The 19,124-nt window shown below is 39.5% G+C and overlaps 1 protein-coding gene across 1 annotated transcript; it reads left to right on the top strand.

The window, feature by feature from the left end:
* The first annotated feature begins 1,753 nt into the window (after positions 1 to 1,753).
* Positions 1,754 to 18,418, top strand: LOC122657752 (protein RCC2 homolog). The gene is made up of 16 exons (XM_043852545.1): positions 1,754 to 2,208; positions 2,449 to 2,510; positions 2,591 to 2,658; positions 3,028 to 3,149; positions 6,008 to 6,113; positions 6,260 to 6,311; positions 6,396 to 6,513; positions 6,630 to 6,660; positions 6,784 to 6,807; positions 6,997 to 7,121; positions 8,063 to 8,144; positions 9,969 to 10,091; positions 10,216 to 10,269; positions 10,393 to 10,462; positions 10,774 to 10,807; positions 18,009 to 18,418. The coding sequence occupies exons 1-16, from the start codon at positions 2,013 to 2,015 to the stop codon at positions 18,371 to 18,373; spliced, it is 1,632 nt and encodes a 543-aa protein (XP_043708480.1). The 5' UTR covers positions 1,754 to 2,012; the 3' UTR covers positions 18,374 to 18,418.
* Positions 18,419 to 19,124: the final 706 nt, after the last annotated feature.

Below are 19,124 nucleotides of genomic sequence, written 5' to 3' on the forward strand. Positions count from 1 at the left end.
AACACACAAAGTATAATTGTAATAATAAAAGGGAAAAAGGCTCTGTCCGAGAGAGTAGCTCCTACATCCAAACATAGGATGGAGCAAAAAAATTGCCCCACCCCTATGAAAGGCAGAAATCCCGCCCTTGTTGATGCTACTATGCGTGCTCCCATTGGCCTCTCGTGCTAGCGCAAGGACCACGCTCTGGGATAGGAAACCTTCCGCCCTAGTAAAAAATTCTTAGGTATGGGGACCAAAATAACTATCAAAGAGACTTATTGCATAAACAACTGACCCGATCCATACAAAACTCTCTCATGTTCAACAAACATATAATATGAATGCTCGCATTTATATCTTGGTGTAAATTAAAAATATATATAATGTGACAACCTTATGAACAAAAAGCACAGTTCAATCCCTAGTTGTAAACACTTTAATGTATAATTGTAAGATAACGCATCACACATAAAATGATAATGCAAATTTTATTTTAATTTAACAGAGTTTAAATTGGACTTTATGGATACACATATTTATCGATACTTGTTTGCTTTTTTATCTTTGCCCATCTAGTATAACTATGTCATAATTTAGATTGATCCGATTGAACCAACAGAAACTAGAATTGACCAAACAAACACCTTATTGGTTCGGTATTGATTTAGACTTTTAAAACCATCAATAGGGCAGGATCGATCGGACTAGACAATAAGACTAACCGAACCGATCATTTGAACTAAATCCAAAACCTAATAAAAAATAAATAAAAACTTAGAAAGTTCAATATTTTTGACATATATATTTGGAGAAAAGTTCTCTATGGGGGACATAGGGACATACCCAGACATAATGGGTGTGGGTGGGGGTGGGGGTGGGGGGGGGTGAAATGATCACCCTATCCTTGTGTGCCAATGAGCGTGCTCTCATTAGCTGTCGTGCATGCGTGGCCTTTGCGGTCCCCCTACATACTTTAGCCTTTATATATGAAAAAACCAAGACTAGATTGATATTGACTAATAAGAGGTCATTAGAAGAAACTAACAATGGATTGAAAGCGACCGGTCGAATAGCTATGAATTTCTATTTGATTTTTTGTAGACCAAATACCTTATCGGTTTGCTTTTGATTTGGCACAATATATTTAAAAAATGAGGAGGGTTTCTCACGGGATCATCATTTGCTCCATTTCCCTGTCCGATCCATTCCTCAAGTTCCTCTAATAGGGGGTGGAAATGACCACCCTGCTTGTACCCGAGTGGGGTCCACTCCCCCCCCCCCTATTAGAGGAACTTGGGGAAATGGACCGGGTAGGAGATGGGGCAGATATTTTTCCATTTTTTACGTTGTCAATGCGGGAAGAAACTTGCACGGTACACCAATGGGTATCCTGAAAAAGGTATCATCTGCATGGGACCACATTTTCAAAATATATAAGAAAAAATAATAAAAATCATATGAGAGAAAACTGCAGATAGGCATTGTGGTAATCTTTAAGAAATGATACTTTGACATAACTTGTGTATAAAGTAAAACCATTGGAACAAACATGAAAGCTCAGACATAGCACAATGTAAGGAGCTTAGATCCTCCATGATGCATGAGTGAGGGATAACCAACCCTGCATAGTGCATAGGAGGAGAAGTGGGTGAGCCTGAAGTACCATGACTAGGGAGGGAGTCTAATGAGAAATGAGTGAGTTTGTTGGTCCATTCTCAAGAATCTCTAACTACTAATAATAATGAGCAATAATAAATGGAAAGAAATTTCTCACATTTGCATTTGCGCTGTTTTCACTTTTTCTTCTTTTTTTTTCCTTTGTTTCATCAAGGGTTGGGTTTAGTTCGTTCATTCTTTCTTCCCAGTTTGAGATCTAGGGCCAAATCCCGCCATCCCCCACCCTTTCCCGCCTAGCCGTTAATGTTTTAAACCCTTCTCTCCCCTCATTACCTTCACATCCTTCTCGACCACTAGTTCGAGGGATTCCATTTCTTTCTCCGTTTTCGTTTCTGAGTTCTCACTGACCAGAAATGTCGACGACGGAAACGGAGAAGACGCCGGAGGAGGAAAAAACGGTAAAGCAGGGCGGAGAGTTATTGTTCTGTGGAGCAACCAACTGGGATACTATAGGTAATAAAGGAGCTCCTGGCGAATTCAACTTGGTCTCCCCAACACGCCTGCGTCCATTCGTTGGTGTTGACATTCGCTTCGTAGCTTCCGGTTGCAGTAAGTTCTTTCATTTGCTTCTTATCATACTTTTTCTTGATTGCTTCTGTTCCGCAGACAGCTGGTGGCTATTTTTTTATTTTTTATTTTGGCTTTCGATGAACTATTAAATGACTTGAACTTGATCAGCCGAGTAGCCGCTTAGGCTCCTACTAGTGATCATCGAAATGCATCTACTGTTTCCTTCCCTCAACTCCTAACGACGTGTTTATGAATGGTTTCTTGTCGATGTCCATGTAGCTTCCTGTCATTGTGTGGCATTGGATGTTGAAGGTCGCTGCTATACCTGGGGTCGGAATAAGGTATAACAAATAAAAGTACGCTTAGCATTTTGTTCAAAAAAATGAAATGATCTTATACCTAACTGATTACTGGTTTGCAGAAGGGACAGCTCGGACATGGAGATTACCTTCAGCGTGACAGGCCTACAGTCGTGTCTGACCTGTTGAAGTAAGTTGCTTCTTTCTTGGCGCAAGCATTTTATCTTAAATAAACGCATTGGAACTATTAATCCAAAACACGAGTAACCTCATCCGCAACATTGGATTCTTTTTCAATGTGAGCAATAGCATCTCCAATTTCATTCCTAATTTCAAATGCTTTTGCCTGTGTTTTGGTAAAACCTCCATTTTGTAATGGATGCATTTTATTAAGGAATGAGTTGCTGATCATTTTGTCTCTAAATAATCATATGTTTTGGTGCAACTTGGTCATTGTTGGTTCATAGTTTACTGAATATATGTGAAGCTATTGGATTGCTAGTTGCATAGTTGATTTCTGCTAGGAAAACTCTGAATTAAATAATGCTGTTGGGTGTAGACACACAGTCATTAGAGTGGGTGCTGGGAGGAGTCACACTGTGGTTGTCACTAACGATGGAAATTCCTTCTCTTTTGGATGGAATAAGCATGGGCAGTTGGGTTCTGGTTCAATAAAGAATGGTAAGTCAACTTTCAGAGTTTTCATTGATAGCCTCCTGATATTACCATTGACTCCTGCAATTTCTTAAGCGTGCTTTCTGGATAAAAACATTGCTGGTAGTGGTTAGGTAGGACAAGCTGTATTGTCTTTTGGTAATTTTATGTCTGTATTTTCTTGTTATCGTCTTTCTCTGCTAGAAAGAAAAACTTGTGAAATCTGTTATTGAGATATTCAGGTGGCAACTGGCTTCAATATTCTTCTTCTTCATTGGTTCTATTAATTTGTTTTGACTAACGAGGACTAGTTGTTTTTGGACCAATTTTCATTCATTGATTCTATTAATTTGTTCCATTTTGTTATTACGTTAGTGACATTCAAATTGTAGGACAATAAATTAAATTTTGGGGGACTGATTTCAAACAGGTTTAATCTGGGTTGTGGGGTAGCAGATGTCATGTCACAGTTTCCCCTTTTTGGATCGAGTTACACGTGGAATTGTGTAAGTGCTGAATTATAAACAGTTCTGTTGTCATTGATGGTTAAGCCGTACATATTACATGCTGAGCTTGGTTAAACTAAGGACCATTAGCTGAATGAGCTATACTTTTGAAGATTTTGCAAGATGTACTGTGGTTCTACTGTTGATGACTTGTTGCATATGCCTGCGAGATGGTCAATTCACCACTCTACTATGCCACAATTCATTAAGGTCAAATTTCTATGTTCTTCTTGCAAAACTAACGTATGACTGGCACTTAAACTTCCGTGACAAGTTTATTGCTTTAATGAGTTCCTTAGAGAAGACTAGATCTGGTGAAGGTAATGCAATCCGGGGTTCAAAAATCCTGGTTCGGATCGCTTATGGGCCCACCCAAGGGTTAAACAATTCAAACAATGAGGCTAATGCTAGTTCTGTAACTAACCAGATTTTTAAAGGGCTACCAAGGTAGATAAAGAGGGAACAAATATACAAAATGAATTAGTATTTATTGATCAGGGACAGTCTAGGCAATAGCAATAAATAAAGGATAAAACAGAATTAAGGATGAAGGGAGGGGTATATTTGGAAAGAAGATATGGTGTCATATAAAGGTGTCAGCGGCCGGTTTCGGTTGGGCCTTCATCTGTCCCATCAGTTTGAGACCCCAGCCCGTGAACAGCCGATTAAGGATTTGGTCTCCAAATCTCTGCACTGTGGGTGAGAGGGTTAAGGCAGGCAGAGCCAGAATGGACATCAAAGAGAGATAGGGACTGGCAGACCAGCCATTGAAACAGGAGAATGAGAGAAAGAAAGGGTCACAGACTAGCGGAACTCACTCTGTCCCCCTCTAACCCTCGATCGCTGCTGAATCAAAGCCTCAATCAACTCCAAGAGGCTGAGTGAGGGATGGGAGGAGATTGCTGCAACGTTGGGATTCACACAGATGGGACGAGCTTGTGGGAAGGAATAAGGGAAATCGCAAATCTCAAATCAGAGGTGGCCTGTTGGATGTTTCTTAGGTCTTAGTGGTTACAGTCATTTTGCACTTTTCAGGTCGCAGCAGTAGAGTTACTGTGGGAAGTTTTTCAGGTCTTGCCTCAAACAGCTATGTGACGGCCACTGTGTATAGTATGGGATCCCATATCATATATACTTATAATATCCAATGATTTTGTAAAAATATTTTAAAAACAGAAAATGAAATCCGGCTCCATGAAGTTATAGATCAGGCAATATTGTGTAACAGTTAAAAAATTGAATGGCAACCACCAAGTATTTATCCTATTTTTTTTTTTCAAAACTTAGTTTTTTGGAAAAGTCATTAACTTCTAACTTTGGATCTTGCACAAATCTTCCAACAGCGCAGCAAATCGTCGCTTCTACTGCTCAAGCACTGGTTCCAAGCTTGTACGACGGTGATTTGGCCAAAAGAGCAAGAAAAATGGGATTTTCATCCTTTTCTGTCGAAACCAGACAGAACTCACGAAATGAGTCAAAATTTCGACTCATTTCGTGCAAAACCTTGCTTTTATAGTATAGGTTTGTAATAATTTCGATTAAAATTTCGGCGAAACTGTTAATAGGACCCAAATTTCGATGAAACACCAAAATTTCAGTCGAAACTTGGTAATCTTTGTATTTCACATGCCGTTTCATTTCGATACCTGTCGAAACTGAATCTTTTTGCCGAAACCTATCGAAATTTTGCGAAACCTCGAACCATGCCAGGGTTGGAATGACCATCTAGGGTTCCTGGAATCACCATTAGGGATCCTATTGAATCACCACAGTATGGAGCATTTTGAATCCCCACAGAACCAAAGGCAAAAAAACCAACTTTCATTCATCAAATTTGTGTACAGGGCTAAAGCCCCTTACAACCTTATATAACAGACTTAAAAAAACAAGACTCAAAAAAAGCTTAAAACTCACTCCAGCCAAAAGCTTACCTTGGAGGTGCTGTTAACTGATTAAAACTCTGCATAAAATAAGAAATAAACAACTTAAACAATGCCAAACTTAAACAGACTTAAACCAGCCCAACGAAAACACTTTAAGAACAATTAAAAAAACAAAAGAATAGGACTCTGAACAGACCCCCAACTTACTTAATTAGTAAATCCCGTACTCATTCCTCCTACCCTACTTTAGGTTCATTAAAGTGGCCTATTTCAATAAAAAGCCCATTGGATTAAAGTCCCAACATATATGTAACCCAACCCTAGGCTTATTTCTGCTAAAATAAGTCCACTCCTATGTTTTATCTGCAGCAGCATCCTTTGATGGTTTTAATTGTGCTTCCTAAACATCTATTTCTGGCAGTATTTCTTAAACATTTTATGTGCATGAGAAAAGTCTTCTGGTTATTTAATAACATCTTCACTCTAATTTCTGTAGAGTTCGAGCTGTCACCGGTCCGCTGTCAGGTTACTGACGTCACAAATGCTGTTTGTGGGGCTGACTTTACTGTGTGGCTATCTTCTGTTGAAGGATCTTCTATATTGTATGGTTTGTAGATTTGCTGTTTCCTTATGTCCTTGATTTTGAATGGGTTGATGACCTTGCATCTACATGGTGGCCCTGATGATTTGTAGATCTCTATATTGTGTATGTGTCTTCTTGATTTTTGATCTACTTGTTGGTTTTCAGAACTGCAGGTCTTCCACAATATGGTCAACTTGGACATGGAACAGACAATGAGGTTTTTTTCTAGAAAATTTTAATCCTTTATACTTGAAGTTGGGCTTTTGGCTAGAATCTTGAAAGAATGTTGGATGCCTTGCAGTACAATTCTAAAGAAAGTTCAGTGAGACTTGCTTACGGACCCCAGCCTCGCCCAAAAGCTATAGCTTCCCTTGCAGGAGAAACTATTGTAAAAGTTGCATGTGGAACAAATCATACGGGTTAACTATAAACTTTTCCCTTCCCTCTCTTGCTGTATATGGTGTATATGGTTTGTTTGTTTCGTTCTGTCATATTATTAATACCTATTGTTGTTTCAATTTGGTTTGTCATCCAGTTGCTGTGGACTCAAAAGGCTTTGTCTATACGTAAGTACTTCTTTTGTTGCTTTAAATTTATTTCATGTTTCTTCTATGGAAAGGTTATCCAGTGTATATATTTCCTATTCCTGCATGACATAATTATTTTTCTTGTTTTTGGTGCATATTCAGGTGGGGATTTGGTGGTTATGGAAGGTTGGAATGTTAGCAACTGCTGTTTTGTATGTCACTTTTTTGTGCATGTTCCTCTGGCCTCCTACCCAACAAGAAGAAAATGCAAGATAATGGAAAAATATAAAAAATATAGCTTCATTGCCATTAACCATTCAGATTTGTTCATTTTTGGCTGAATCTTTTTGGTAACTGCCTGAGTTGGTGATATAGGCTTGGACATAGAGAGCAGAAGGATGAGTGGGTTCCTCGTCGTGTTGAAGTCTTTCAAAGACACAATGTTCTACCTCCTGATGCGTTGGTTTCAGCTGGTTCTGTTAATTCTGCATGCACTGCTGGTATTGGTTTGCCCAACATATTTGATTAAATGTGAATATTTTGAAAATTCCATGAAATATCCAATTATTTGTTTTGTTTTGTGTGTTTGGTCTTTTAGAATCTTTTTCTTTGCTATTTTTGAACAACTTATTTGCTTCGTGAGACTCTTCTGAGACAATGGCGAAAGAGGGAAGGAGAACAATTGGACCATGTTTATCTTTAAATGCCAATTTGAACATTATTAAAATCTGGGACAAACCCAAAGATGGTGGGAAAGAAACCCTAAACTTTGCTTTAGGCTTTTAGTGGATTAGAGGGCTGTACAGCCTCTCTTGTCTGGTTTACCAAAGTTATTCCATCCCGGGGAGAAAAAAATACATGGAAAGAGGGTTTATCACCCCATTTCATTATAAGATAGTAAGGGGTCATGTAAGTTACAATTGTGTGAACAAAACATACATTCAAAATGATAATACGTTTGCTGACATTTCTCATTGTTCATGGGTGGGCCTTGGAGACTTTAGCACTTGATCAGACAAATTTATGCCGTTGCCTCTTCCTTAAACGTTTCATTGGAGTGGAGACACAGATCATTTACACGTTTGACACTCTTTTAATACAAGGCATGATGAGTGTTCCATTGTAGGGAGGGGCATCTTTTCATGTTTCTCTGGCTTACGGCTTGATCTTTACTGGGTTTAAGCTGTGTGCACTTTGTTTTAAGGTTCCTTTTTAACAAATTTGATTATAGCTAGAATGAAAAGAAAAATAATTATGTTTACAGTGTTTCTGATTAGCTTGTCTCGTTCTTATTTTACTGGATGTTAGATATCTTGCACATAATCAAGTAATATGATTGTGTGTGTGTGTGTGTGTGTGTCTGAGAGGGGGAGGGTGAGAGAGAGTTGTGATATGGGTTTTCCAGCTCGACTGATGATGTTTATTCATGTTTTTTTTTCAGGTGGAGGGCAGTTGTATATGTGGGGCAAGATAAAGTTTTCAAGCGATGACTGGATGTATCCAAAGCCTTTGATGGATTTAAGGTTGTGTCTTGGTGTGCATATTTTACCATCATGCTAATGGTTATCCTCTTTCTTGATTAATTGTTTTTTTTGTTGGTTATGCACAAACAAACAAGCACATGCACACACACCTACACAAACACACAACTGACACAAACTGAAAAATGAGCATTTTTAGTTGCAGCTCAGTGCATTTTCAGAAGAGTAACATTGGAATTAAATGAAAAGAAAGACCTAATAAATTATGTGGGACTTGGTCACTGGTAACCTAACCCAAAATAGGATCCCAGGTACTGTCAAAACAAGTGAATACAGTAGGCTATAGCACCCTGTTCCAGCAACAGAACAGTAGATAACAGTCCAGAAGAAAAGCTAATACGATGGTATTGTTGACACTTATATAGCCACAGGACTGATACAAGTTAGCCTCAAAATTCCCAACCACAGTGAACAACAGTAAGGCAAAATACTGCTGTCATCAGAACACAGGAAGCTCAAAAAACAGAAAGTAAGAAAGGACTCCAAAATAGCAAATAGACACCTCAGATGGACCAGATTTCCCAGTTGAGGGTAATACACTTTGAGGGAGTGATCATTTCAAAATTATGGCCTCATCTAATGGCTAGATTATGAGATATGACAATGACTCAAAATTAGAAACTAGGAAATCAGAATTAGAAGAATGTTACCCCACGAACTTACAGCCATTGGATGGCTATGAAATTACAGTTGAACCCTTGAAGGAGACCATTGAATGGAGGATAAACATACTACGATTTGATGGCTGGATGTGGATTATACAACCCTTGAATGTAGCAGCCAGAAGAACACAGATTCACAGTGCCGCTGGGGTATTCTGCCTCCAAGTCTTCAGCAATCCATAGAGGCATAGAGAACTGATGGAACATGCAACAGCAAATAAAACTCTCCAGCAGGTCTCAGTATGACTCTGTATAACTCTCAGGTGCAGTGGTAATAAAAATAGAAACTAAAGAGAACTGATGGGGGGGGGGGGGAAGAAAAGGAAGAAGAAGAGGGGTGATATGACCAAGGCCTCTCACCTATGGCCTAAGACAGTCTCTCACTAACCCTATGGCATCTCACCATGCTTTGCAAGGAATCTCACCATGCTCACTGTCTCTCACAACAATGGAGGCAAAAGCCAATTTCATTAATTTTCAAAATTGTGAGGTTGGGCTCAAAGGCCCTTACAATATATAGAAGGGTCTACTCCCTCCAAAAGGAAACTAATAAGATAGAAACTACTAAAAGAATAGGGCTAAGGGCCCACATGTAAAGTGGTGCCTTGTACATCAAAGAAAATAAAGTTAGAAACTTAAGATACTACAAAGTAACAAAAATAGAAACTAACTACTTTATTCCGTATAGGACCTAAGTCTCTAATATTTGGTCTTATAGAGTGGCCCATTACAATAGAGAACTCAAAAATACTAATCCCATGACCCATATAATCCGTTGGACATTCAAAATTAAGCCTAACTTGACCCAAGAAAGTGAACCAAACCCAAAACAACAGACCCATCTTCTCTTCTTGCTGAAATTCTGCATCATAAATCGAAGAAAACAAGTAGTCATTTGATCAAATCCTGAAATCTCTTTTTAGCGTCAAAATCTTGTACTTGATTACCCACGCATTAGTTTTAATTTCCAGTTTTTTTAGTACTGATTGATGCCGAGTCTTGTGTTCCATTTTCCCGGTACTGTGAACAGTTAAACATCACTTATTTTCATCTTCACATGTAATAATGTTCAAAGGAAAGAAAAAAGAAAATATATCCATATCTTTTGCTAACTCAATTATTGCTGAATGTTTTCTGTCACCAGCGGCTGGAATATACGTTGCATGGATTCAGGTTCTATGCACCATTTCTGTGGTGCTGAGAAATCGTGTATAAGTTGGGGCCATGCAACGTATGGAGAGCTTGGATATGGCCCTGATGGTCAAAAGTATGTGTTTTTTTTTTCCTTTATTTTTGGCATCAACGATGATGCTTTTCCTAAGTCTGTCCGTTCTCTTTATTTTTTTTTGTTGGTTTTAACCATCACTGATTTGAGTCTTTTTCCACAATAGGTCTTCTGCGAATCCCAAAAAGGTTGATATACTAGAGGGTATGCATGTTGTCAGGTGTGTAATTGTAGTGCCTAATTCTCCTATGATGTATACTCTTTTTATTTATTTTTTATATGTATGATGTATACTCTGCTTGCCCGTAACGACACTGATTTAGTTATTTAATATCTTCTTTAGTGTTGCTTGTGGTTTGGGCCATTCTCTAATTGTTGTTGATAGAACAAATGTTGGTGACCGACTTGAACAGGTAAAATCTGAGTGTATGTTGTTTTTTTTTTCCAAATGTTTTTCTCTTTTCTACTGTTTAATTTCTGTATGGGTATGAAATTTAGGTAATTACAAGAAAGACCCTTATGTGTATTTACACATAAGCCCCTAAATAAGAAATGAACATAACACCCCTGCGGTTCATAACTTTCTTAACATGTTTTACATGTTGGGGACAGCTCTTATGTGATACTTGCCTACTTCAGTATCATTGTCTTATTTCTATTGTTTTGCTTCTGCTAGCTTAGTTTCTGCTGATGATATGCTTCTGATTGTTCCTGTTTCTGGCAGCTCAATATTTATGATGGCAAAGCTTCTGGTGAAGGTAAGCTAAACTTTTGAAAATTTTCCATCAAATTTTCTAGAATCTCTAGTTCTGGAAGTTATGTATATCTGGGTGTAGGATTAGGTTGACCTGGATGAATCAGATAAGGTAATTGAAGTTAACTGAGGAGTCTGCAGTAGACTGAACTTAAGAAGGGGAATTCTGATACCATTTGCAACGGTTAGTGTTAACTTGGTAAAATTTGCCAACTTTTAACCCATATCACCAGTCAAACATTGGGTGGGTCCATGTAATAATACTAATTAAAATATGCATCCAAAGTAGTGAAAAATTACAAAGGTGCCACTAACTTCCAATATTACATAATAGATGTTAGTGGCATGTCCACAATGTGATAAAACTTGAGCAATGAGATGAGTGTGAGATCTATGATTTGGGCCCACCATGTCTCCATACCTATTACGTAGCAACTGTGAACAGGAAAAGATCCAAGTCAATGTTCAAGACACCAATATTCTTATAAAAAAAAGGTTGATCAGTTCTCTATGTTCCTGAACTTGTTTTTAGCTATCTGTTGCAATTGGCTGGTAGTTTTGATGCCACATTATTTGCAACGACAGGAAAAAATGGTGAAGAATCCGACAGATGCACTAATTTGCCTTGTCAGTGTGAAAGACTGTAGCAGGCCTGGTCAAGATTGTGAAAATCTTTCAATATAACAAAAAGAACTTACTGCAGAATTGGAATAAAATCAACACCATGTTCAATTCTAAATAAAGGAAGGAAATTAAATAAAAAGCCAGTGAATGCCTCACCTGATATGCTTTCGTTGTTGTATGAACCATTCCTGTCATTTCTTTGGAATCTATGAAGCCAAATGGAACTCCAAAGATCTTTGTATAGAGAGTCAATGTGGTCTTGCCTGAGGAGAAACATGTGAAGGTTTTTGCTCCCACATTAGCCAAAGTTGTGCTTTTGGAGGAGGAAGGGTGGAGTTGCATGGAGGAGGATTGTCTTTTCCTTACAAAAGTGGTTTGTAGTCATCAGAATCTCTATTTGGATATGCTTTTTCATGTGGACAACAATGCTACAGGAAATTCTACGACTTGATTAGGAGGTGGTAAATGGTGGGGAGTTTATGAAAGCTACATGGAGAGGTTCAAGAAGATGCTCATCATTTGTTCATCGGACACCATTTGCCTCGGAGGGGCTTTTTTGGGTGATGAGAGTCTCTTACATTTTTCCTAGCTCATTACAAGCAGCAGTGGTGGAATGTGAGGGGAGGGGGCATGGAAGGAAGAGAGCAGAGAGTTTGGGAGATGATCCCTTTGTAATAATCTGGTGCATTTGGAAAGAAAGAAATGCTTGCACTTTTCAAGGCAAGGAAAGCTCCTACCTGTTCTATGAGAAAGCGATGAATCTGGTTTCAAGTTGTATCCTGTTATTTTGGATTTTAGGGGCTTAAATACTTTTGATAAATGGGAAATTGGGATAATTTTGTAGGTAAATAGGTTAAGGGTTTTGAATCTTTTCTTGAAGTGGGTTCTGTTTTGGCTGTGCAAATTGTACAGCTGTCTTAGTGCGCAGACAGCTTTTTTGAGTTGATTTATAACAATTACACCTATCATTTCAATTGGGGGGGGGGGGAGCGAAGAATTATGCTCTTGGACCGTTATCTTGTGTCAACCCTAGTATCAGTTGAAATTAGGAGATCTGGATTGCACTTGAAGGTTGTTGGCAGTTTTTTAATTTTGGAGATGTAACTAGACAAATTTGTAATAGGTTTTAGATGGTAAAATTAAGATAGAAATAGTGGTGTGAATGAAATAAAATAGAGCTAAGGGAAAAAATGTTAGAAAATTGCCAAACAAGGAAGTTACCAAAGGATGCACAAGCTGTGTGTCAACTGATAAATAATTCCAGAAACCCGAAACCCGAAAAAAAGAAGAAAAGAATGGGGGGTTTGTATTATTTTACTCAATAAAAGTCCATACAGAGAGACACTTCATCTGTGTTCTGTGGACCCCACCTATTTAAAGTATAGTAATATCTGGTTTTCTCTAGAGAATTAGATGGTGTGGTAGAACTGGTTGCAGAATTGGGGAAAAACAGGACAGGTTTATGACATAGTGATGCAAGAGCACTTCCATGTACCCAATTGGTTTTTGGTCTAGTAGGATATTTTAATTAATTAATTAATTTGGAATTTTATTAATTGGATTTATCTTGTAATCTTCTATTTTAGTTTTAATAGGCCAAGTTGTGGTAGAGTTTGATTTATAATTTTGTTTCAAGTTCTAGAATCTAATTAGGAGTCTTTTATTAGTTTCTTTAACTACATGGTTGTAACCGAGGGATTTAGATTTGATGAATGGATTTTATTTGAGTTGTTTATGGTGATTGGTACGATAGCACAGGTCGTGTGACCTTCCTCTCCCCCCCCCCCCCCCTCTTTCATCTCTTCTCCTCTTCTCTCTCTCACTCAATTCATGTCTGGGACATCCTTCTCAGGTTTTGCTCTTCTTCTTCCTTCCTTTCTCCCTCCCTTATTCCTCGTCTTTCTCTTTTATTCTTCCTTTTCTGTTGGATTGTTTCACAGTCTCTCCTGCTGACCTGTTCCGACGTGGGTTTTGGTGACCCATAGAAATTGATAGATCTCACTCCACCCTTCTCCTTTCTTCGTAATATTATTGGTGTTGGTTCATCACTATAGGGTGATTCGAACCCTAGAAACTCAGGCCTAAAATTAACCTCTGCTTTGAGTTATAAACTGAACACAGATCTGGTTCTTCATTTACCACCTGATTTTATTTCAGGAATTATTTATTAATTTCTCAGATGTAGGTTGGGTTGTTCTTTGTGATGATTCCAGAGTCCCAAGGTTCAGCTAGAGAACCTCAAATTTTCATCTTGGTTGAGTGTGATTCGAGAGTGTAATCTCATCCGGAAACAAACCAGGTTTCCGCTGGTTCTGGCTGTTGTGAGATTGAAGACAATCTCATGCATGGGGGTGGGGGTCTTCCAATTCTTTTAATCCTGTAGTCCTGAAAATACCCTCCTCCTTTAGGTTAATTCAGGCTCTCCTCCATTCTTTCCCAAGAGGGAAGCTTTCTTAACCAAAAGTCCCATATTAAGTGGCTTAAGCTTGGAGACTCTTACTCCACTTTCTTCCACCGCTCTCTCAAAGCTAGGGTCAACTCCAATTCCATCCTCACTCTTGCCTTCAATGATGGTACCCTTCTCACCAATCTTGATGCCATTAAATCGAAAGCGGTTTCCTACTTCTCTGAGATTTTATGCCACCCTCCTCCCACTCAATCCCCCATTCCGGATGACCTAATCAATAAATTCATCCCCTCTCACCTCCTCAGCTCCCTCCAATCCATCCCCTCAGACTTTGAAATTCTAACTGCTGTCCTCTCCCACAAGTTTAGCAAAGCTCCGGACCCTGATGGTTTTAGCATGGGATTCTTCTTCTCCTGCTGGGATATCATCAGTGTCGACCTCATCCATGCCATCAAGAGTTTTTTCTACACCCCCGGGAAAATCCAAAGCATCAACCACACCTTCCTCTGCCTCATCACCAAGAAATCTGGAGCCTCTTCCATGGCTGACTTCCTCCCCATCTCTCTTTGCAATCTCCTCTATAAATTCGTAGCCAAAATCCTAGCAAATTGTCTCCAACTTGTTGACTCCTTGGTCCGTACAAACCAGTCCGCCTTCATAGCTGGTCGCAAGTCGCAACATCGTTGATAACATCATCCTTTGTCAAGAAATTGTTAGAGGCTTTGATCGCAAATCCCATTCTCCTTCTGCCCTCTTGAAAATCGACATCCACAAAGCCTTTGATTCCATCCGTTGGGACTTCATCTCCCATGTCCTCCTTAAAATGCCCCCCCCCCCCATTTTTGTTAATTGGATCAATTCTTGCATTTCCTCTCCTCGCTTCTCTGTCCTGGTCAATGGCAGCCCAGTTGGATATTTTTCATCCTCTGTTGGTATCCACCAGAGCTGACCCCTCTCCCCTTTCTCTTTTGTTTGTCTCTTTAGGTCCTTTCCCATAATCTCCAGTCCAAAACTGACCTTCACCTTATCTCCCCCACCCCTAAGTGCAAACAGTCCAACCTGATCCATCTTGCCTTTGCCGATGATCTTATGATCTTCTCTAAGGCTGATATCCTCTCCATTAACTCCATCATGGCCTCCCTCCTCCTCTTTCAGAATCTCTCTGGCCTCCGTATTAACCTCCTTAAGTCCCACATTTTCCTTGCTGGAGTTTTCGACACCAACAAGACCCTCCTCACTAACCTCACCAGCTTCACCCTTGGCTCCCTCCCAATTAGATTCCTTGGCCTTCCCCTCATACCCGTTACACTGACAGCCCACCACTGCTCCCCCATCCTTGATCTCCTTTGCAAAAGACTATAGCTTTGAAAAGCCCGACTCCTCTCTTAGACTCTTATGCAGATCGGTTAGAGCTCATCAGATCAGTGCTTCAATCTTGCTACATTTATTGGTGTGGAGTTTTTGGTCTCCCTAAGGCAATTATCAAGTCAGCTGAATCTATTATGTGTGCTTTTCTTTGGAAAGGGGTGGATCCGGGTAGATTTCTCCACCCCAAGAGCTGGTCTTCCCTATGTCTCCCAAAATCAGAAGGGGGTCTTGGTCTTAGAAGAATTAAAGATGTCAACCTTGCTGGCTCCCTCAAGCTTATTTGGAAGATCCTCACCAAAAAAGACGGCATTTGGACATCTTGGGCTTATGCTGGTCCTCTTCATAGAGACTCCATTTGGTCGGTCAGCCTCTCTTCCGATGCTTCTTGGGTGTGGTGCAGGATTTTACAAATTAGGTACATAGCCATTGAAGCCACCTCTTGCAAAATTGACGACTGCCATACCACCTCTCTTTGGCTCGACAAATGGCATCCCTCAGGCGTCTTCTCCTTGGTTGTGAGCCCTAGAGAGATCTATTCCTCTAGGCTTGATAGAATGTCCATGGTTGCTTCCATTATTTCCAGAGGTGCCTGGTCCCCCCCCCTTCCTCCCTCTCCCCCTTTAGAGGTCCTCTGAAACTCCCTCCCCCATCCCCCATCCCCCATCCCCCATCCCCCCTCGGCACCGTGGTAGAGGAGACTTGATCCTTTGTCTCCCTACTAGCACCTTCAGCTCTTATTCAGCTTGGGATTTGGTTAGACTCAGAGGGCCCCCCACCCCTTGGTCCAAAGTTGTATGGTTCAAAGGTCACATTCCCCGCCATAGTTTCACCTCTTGGCGAGCTCTCTCCAACTGCCTCCCGACTCAGGCATTCTTTAACCACCTCCACATTCTAGTCTCCTCCCTTTGCTGCCTTTGCTGGAATGGCCTTGGAGACACAGACCACATGTTCTTCTCTTGCCCCTTTGCCTCATCCATATGGAAAAGAGTCCTAAGTACCTGCTGGCCAGTTAGAAGAAGTCCCCTCCCCCTTCAGCGCGAATGGCTTTGGATCGACATGACATTTGGAAGGAAGACTATTTGCGATTCTGTTGGCAAGCTCGCCTTGTGTCTCTATCTCTCATATTTGGATGGAACGCAATCTTAGAAGATGGACTTCCAACTCCCGCTCCCTAGATAAGATTTGGAATGCCATCTTTTTCGAAGTTTCCACTAAACTAGGTTCCCTCCCCCTTGCTCCTGTTAAGGATTCCCCAAGGAACAGGCTCACTGTTTTATCCTGAGGTCTGCCTATTTCCCTTCTGTAGCCTGACCCGCAGTAGGCTTTTTGGTTTTTGTTCTTTGGCCCTTGGGCTTGTATGGTCCTCTCTCTTTTCTTCGTAATTTAAATTTTCATTCATCCAAAAAAAATTCAATTTCAACCTTATCCTAAATTTTGTTTTCCCTTCCAAGTTTTACCCCTTTTCCTTGTATGTTACATTCCACTTTCTCTTCTCTTCTATAATTTGAAGTTTCAATAAATTACGGTACTGCCACTCTTATCATAAATTTATATTTATTTACAAATCTGCCATTGCTCTTATAATCTTCACATATTTACTGTTTGTGCCACTAAGCTCTTGATTTGAGCCTGCTATTACTTGGGTGGGTCCATAGTGAAGCCACATTGGGTATTGTGACCTGGTTTTGCATTACATGGATAATAGCAGTCAATTAAACTTGAATCTAAGAACAGTGATCAAGTGGGAACAAGAACAGTGGATTAACTATCAAATTGGAGAGGAAATTAACTAAAATTATGAGAGATCTGGTATGATAAAAATGGATGGAAAAGTGAACAAAAACAAGGTATATCACCTAAAAAGTTAAAACAGGAACAATAAGAGGGGATAAAGGAATAGAAGAGATAGGAGAGGATGAAGGAGGATAAGAGAGGAACTAACCTGAGTTGTAAGGACTCAAGTCTGAGAAAGAAGTTCAGCCACGCACAGCCATGTAGTTATCACGATTTAAAGACAGCCAAGTAGTTGGCACTACTAAAAAGAACATTCAACTCTTTATTTCCAGGACTTGAAAATTTGAAATAGCCATATTATGTATTTATAAACACTGACCAGACTTAATTCATTAAACCAATTCCTAAATAATCTCCAAATTCCAGACAACAACCAGGAAAACCTAAAAACTGACCAAACACCAACTGTTATGGACTCCTGGTAACACTTAACTCAGTTACTTGCTTAATACTAAACTTGCAAAACTCTCAACAACTTGAAATCTTATTTGGATTGCAAAATATCAAGTTCTCAACTCATTATGCTTATATGAAACTAAATGATATTACAACTGTTCCCGTGAGTTGAAGGTACTCTTGGTTTACATATTCTCAAAATTATTGATACGGGCCTATTCTACATAAGGAGGTTTTGTTTACTAGGGCTGAACCTATATAGATTTCTGACCTAAAATAGGTTAGATCCAATACCGATGTGTATTGGGATGTGGGCTATTACTTTCAATATTTTGAATTATGTGCTTATAGACTGGCTATCCAGAGCAACCAAATTTTTTTTTTTTTTGGGGGGGAGGGGGAGTGGGTGGAGGGAGACCTGGCCACTCAGTTCATGAAAATTGTTATATTTGCAACTTCAGTACTTGAGCATAGCAACTTTTTTTATGCGACAGGTTCCTGACTCATATTTGCAAGATGTTAGTTGATATTTTGATTCAGATCTTGTATCTCTTTTTTTCCTAGTGAAAAATGTTGACAATTTCATGACATGGAAATTAAATTTCTCCTTCCGCAGGGAGTGAAGAACCTGAGAGCAAAAATCTAACTGTCAAGAAAACTGCAAAAAAGAATGCTGCTAAGTCTTCTGCTAACTCAAAGAAAAGGAAGAAGGCTGAGGAATCTGACTCTAAAGAAGAGGAAGATAGCGATCATGATGATGACGGTAGTGAAGAGGATGCTAATGGCCAGCAAGAAGACGAGGGTAGGTCAGCTGGTAGAGGTAGAGGTCGAGGTAAGGGTGCGAAAAAACTTCCAATGAAGGAGAAGAAAAGCACGGGGCGTGGGCGAGGACGAGGATGGCTTCCTGTCGAGGAGAAGAAAAGTTCTCAGCATGGCCAAGGGAGTGGGAAAGCAGGGAAAAGAGGGAGGCCTCGCAAGTGATAGGCTTCTTCTCGTATCCAAATCGGATTTTTTTTTCTTCTTTGCGTAGATAATTGTATTCTTTTTCACATAGACTGCCCTGTTATTTCTGGTTTTCTTTCAATGATTCTAATCTTGTTGTGTTTGACATTGGTAATACTATTGTACTAACTGGGGCTCATAGATGTAAACTTTATACCTATTTATTACTATCAATGACATTTTTCCCATTCTATTTTGCAATCTATTTGGTTTCTGGGCTTATATTAGTGTTTCCCTCAGTTTTCATGGTCTTTGTGTTCAACCAAAAGAAAGGATCCTAGTTATGAACCTCCAAATCCAATTAATGGATCCAACAGAGACATCCCATGTTAAATTTAGCAGACCTTGGTCTGGGTTTTCCAATGGTCTGGAAGTTCATATTCTGGTTGAAAATTCAGGGAACTCCTAACGTTGGGAATCTCTGATAGCTCTAGATTCTGTATTTCAGCACATTTTGTTGGTCTCTACTCTCTACTCAAAAAAGTTCTTTCTAAAGAGATTTATATCGATATATATATATATTTTTGGTAGATTTATATCGATATTTGATACTTATATGGATCGGCAATCTGTATCGGATCACTTTCAGTACAACCAAAAAATCCGATTTTGACCGTATTAACCAATACATATGATATGGTGCCATATTGGTATCAGCCAGTATGTATTGACTAATACGGCTGATACGATACCGATACTTAAATCTATAGTTTGTCGGTGACGATAAAAC

This window comes from Telopea speciosissima, chromosome 4, assembly GCF_018873765.1.
Source record: "Telopea speciosissima isolate NSW1024214 ecotype Mountain lineage chromosome 4, Tspe_v1, whole genome shotgun sequence".
NCBI classification, from domain to species: Eukaryota; Viridiplantae; Streptophyta; class Magnoliopsida; order Proteales; family Proteaceae; genus Telopea; species Telopea speciosissima.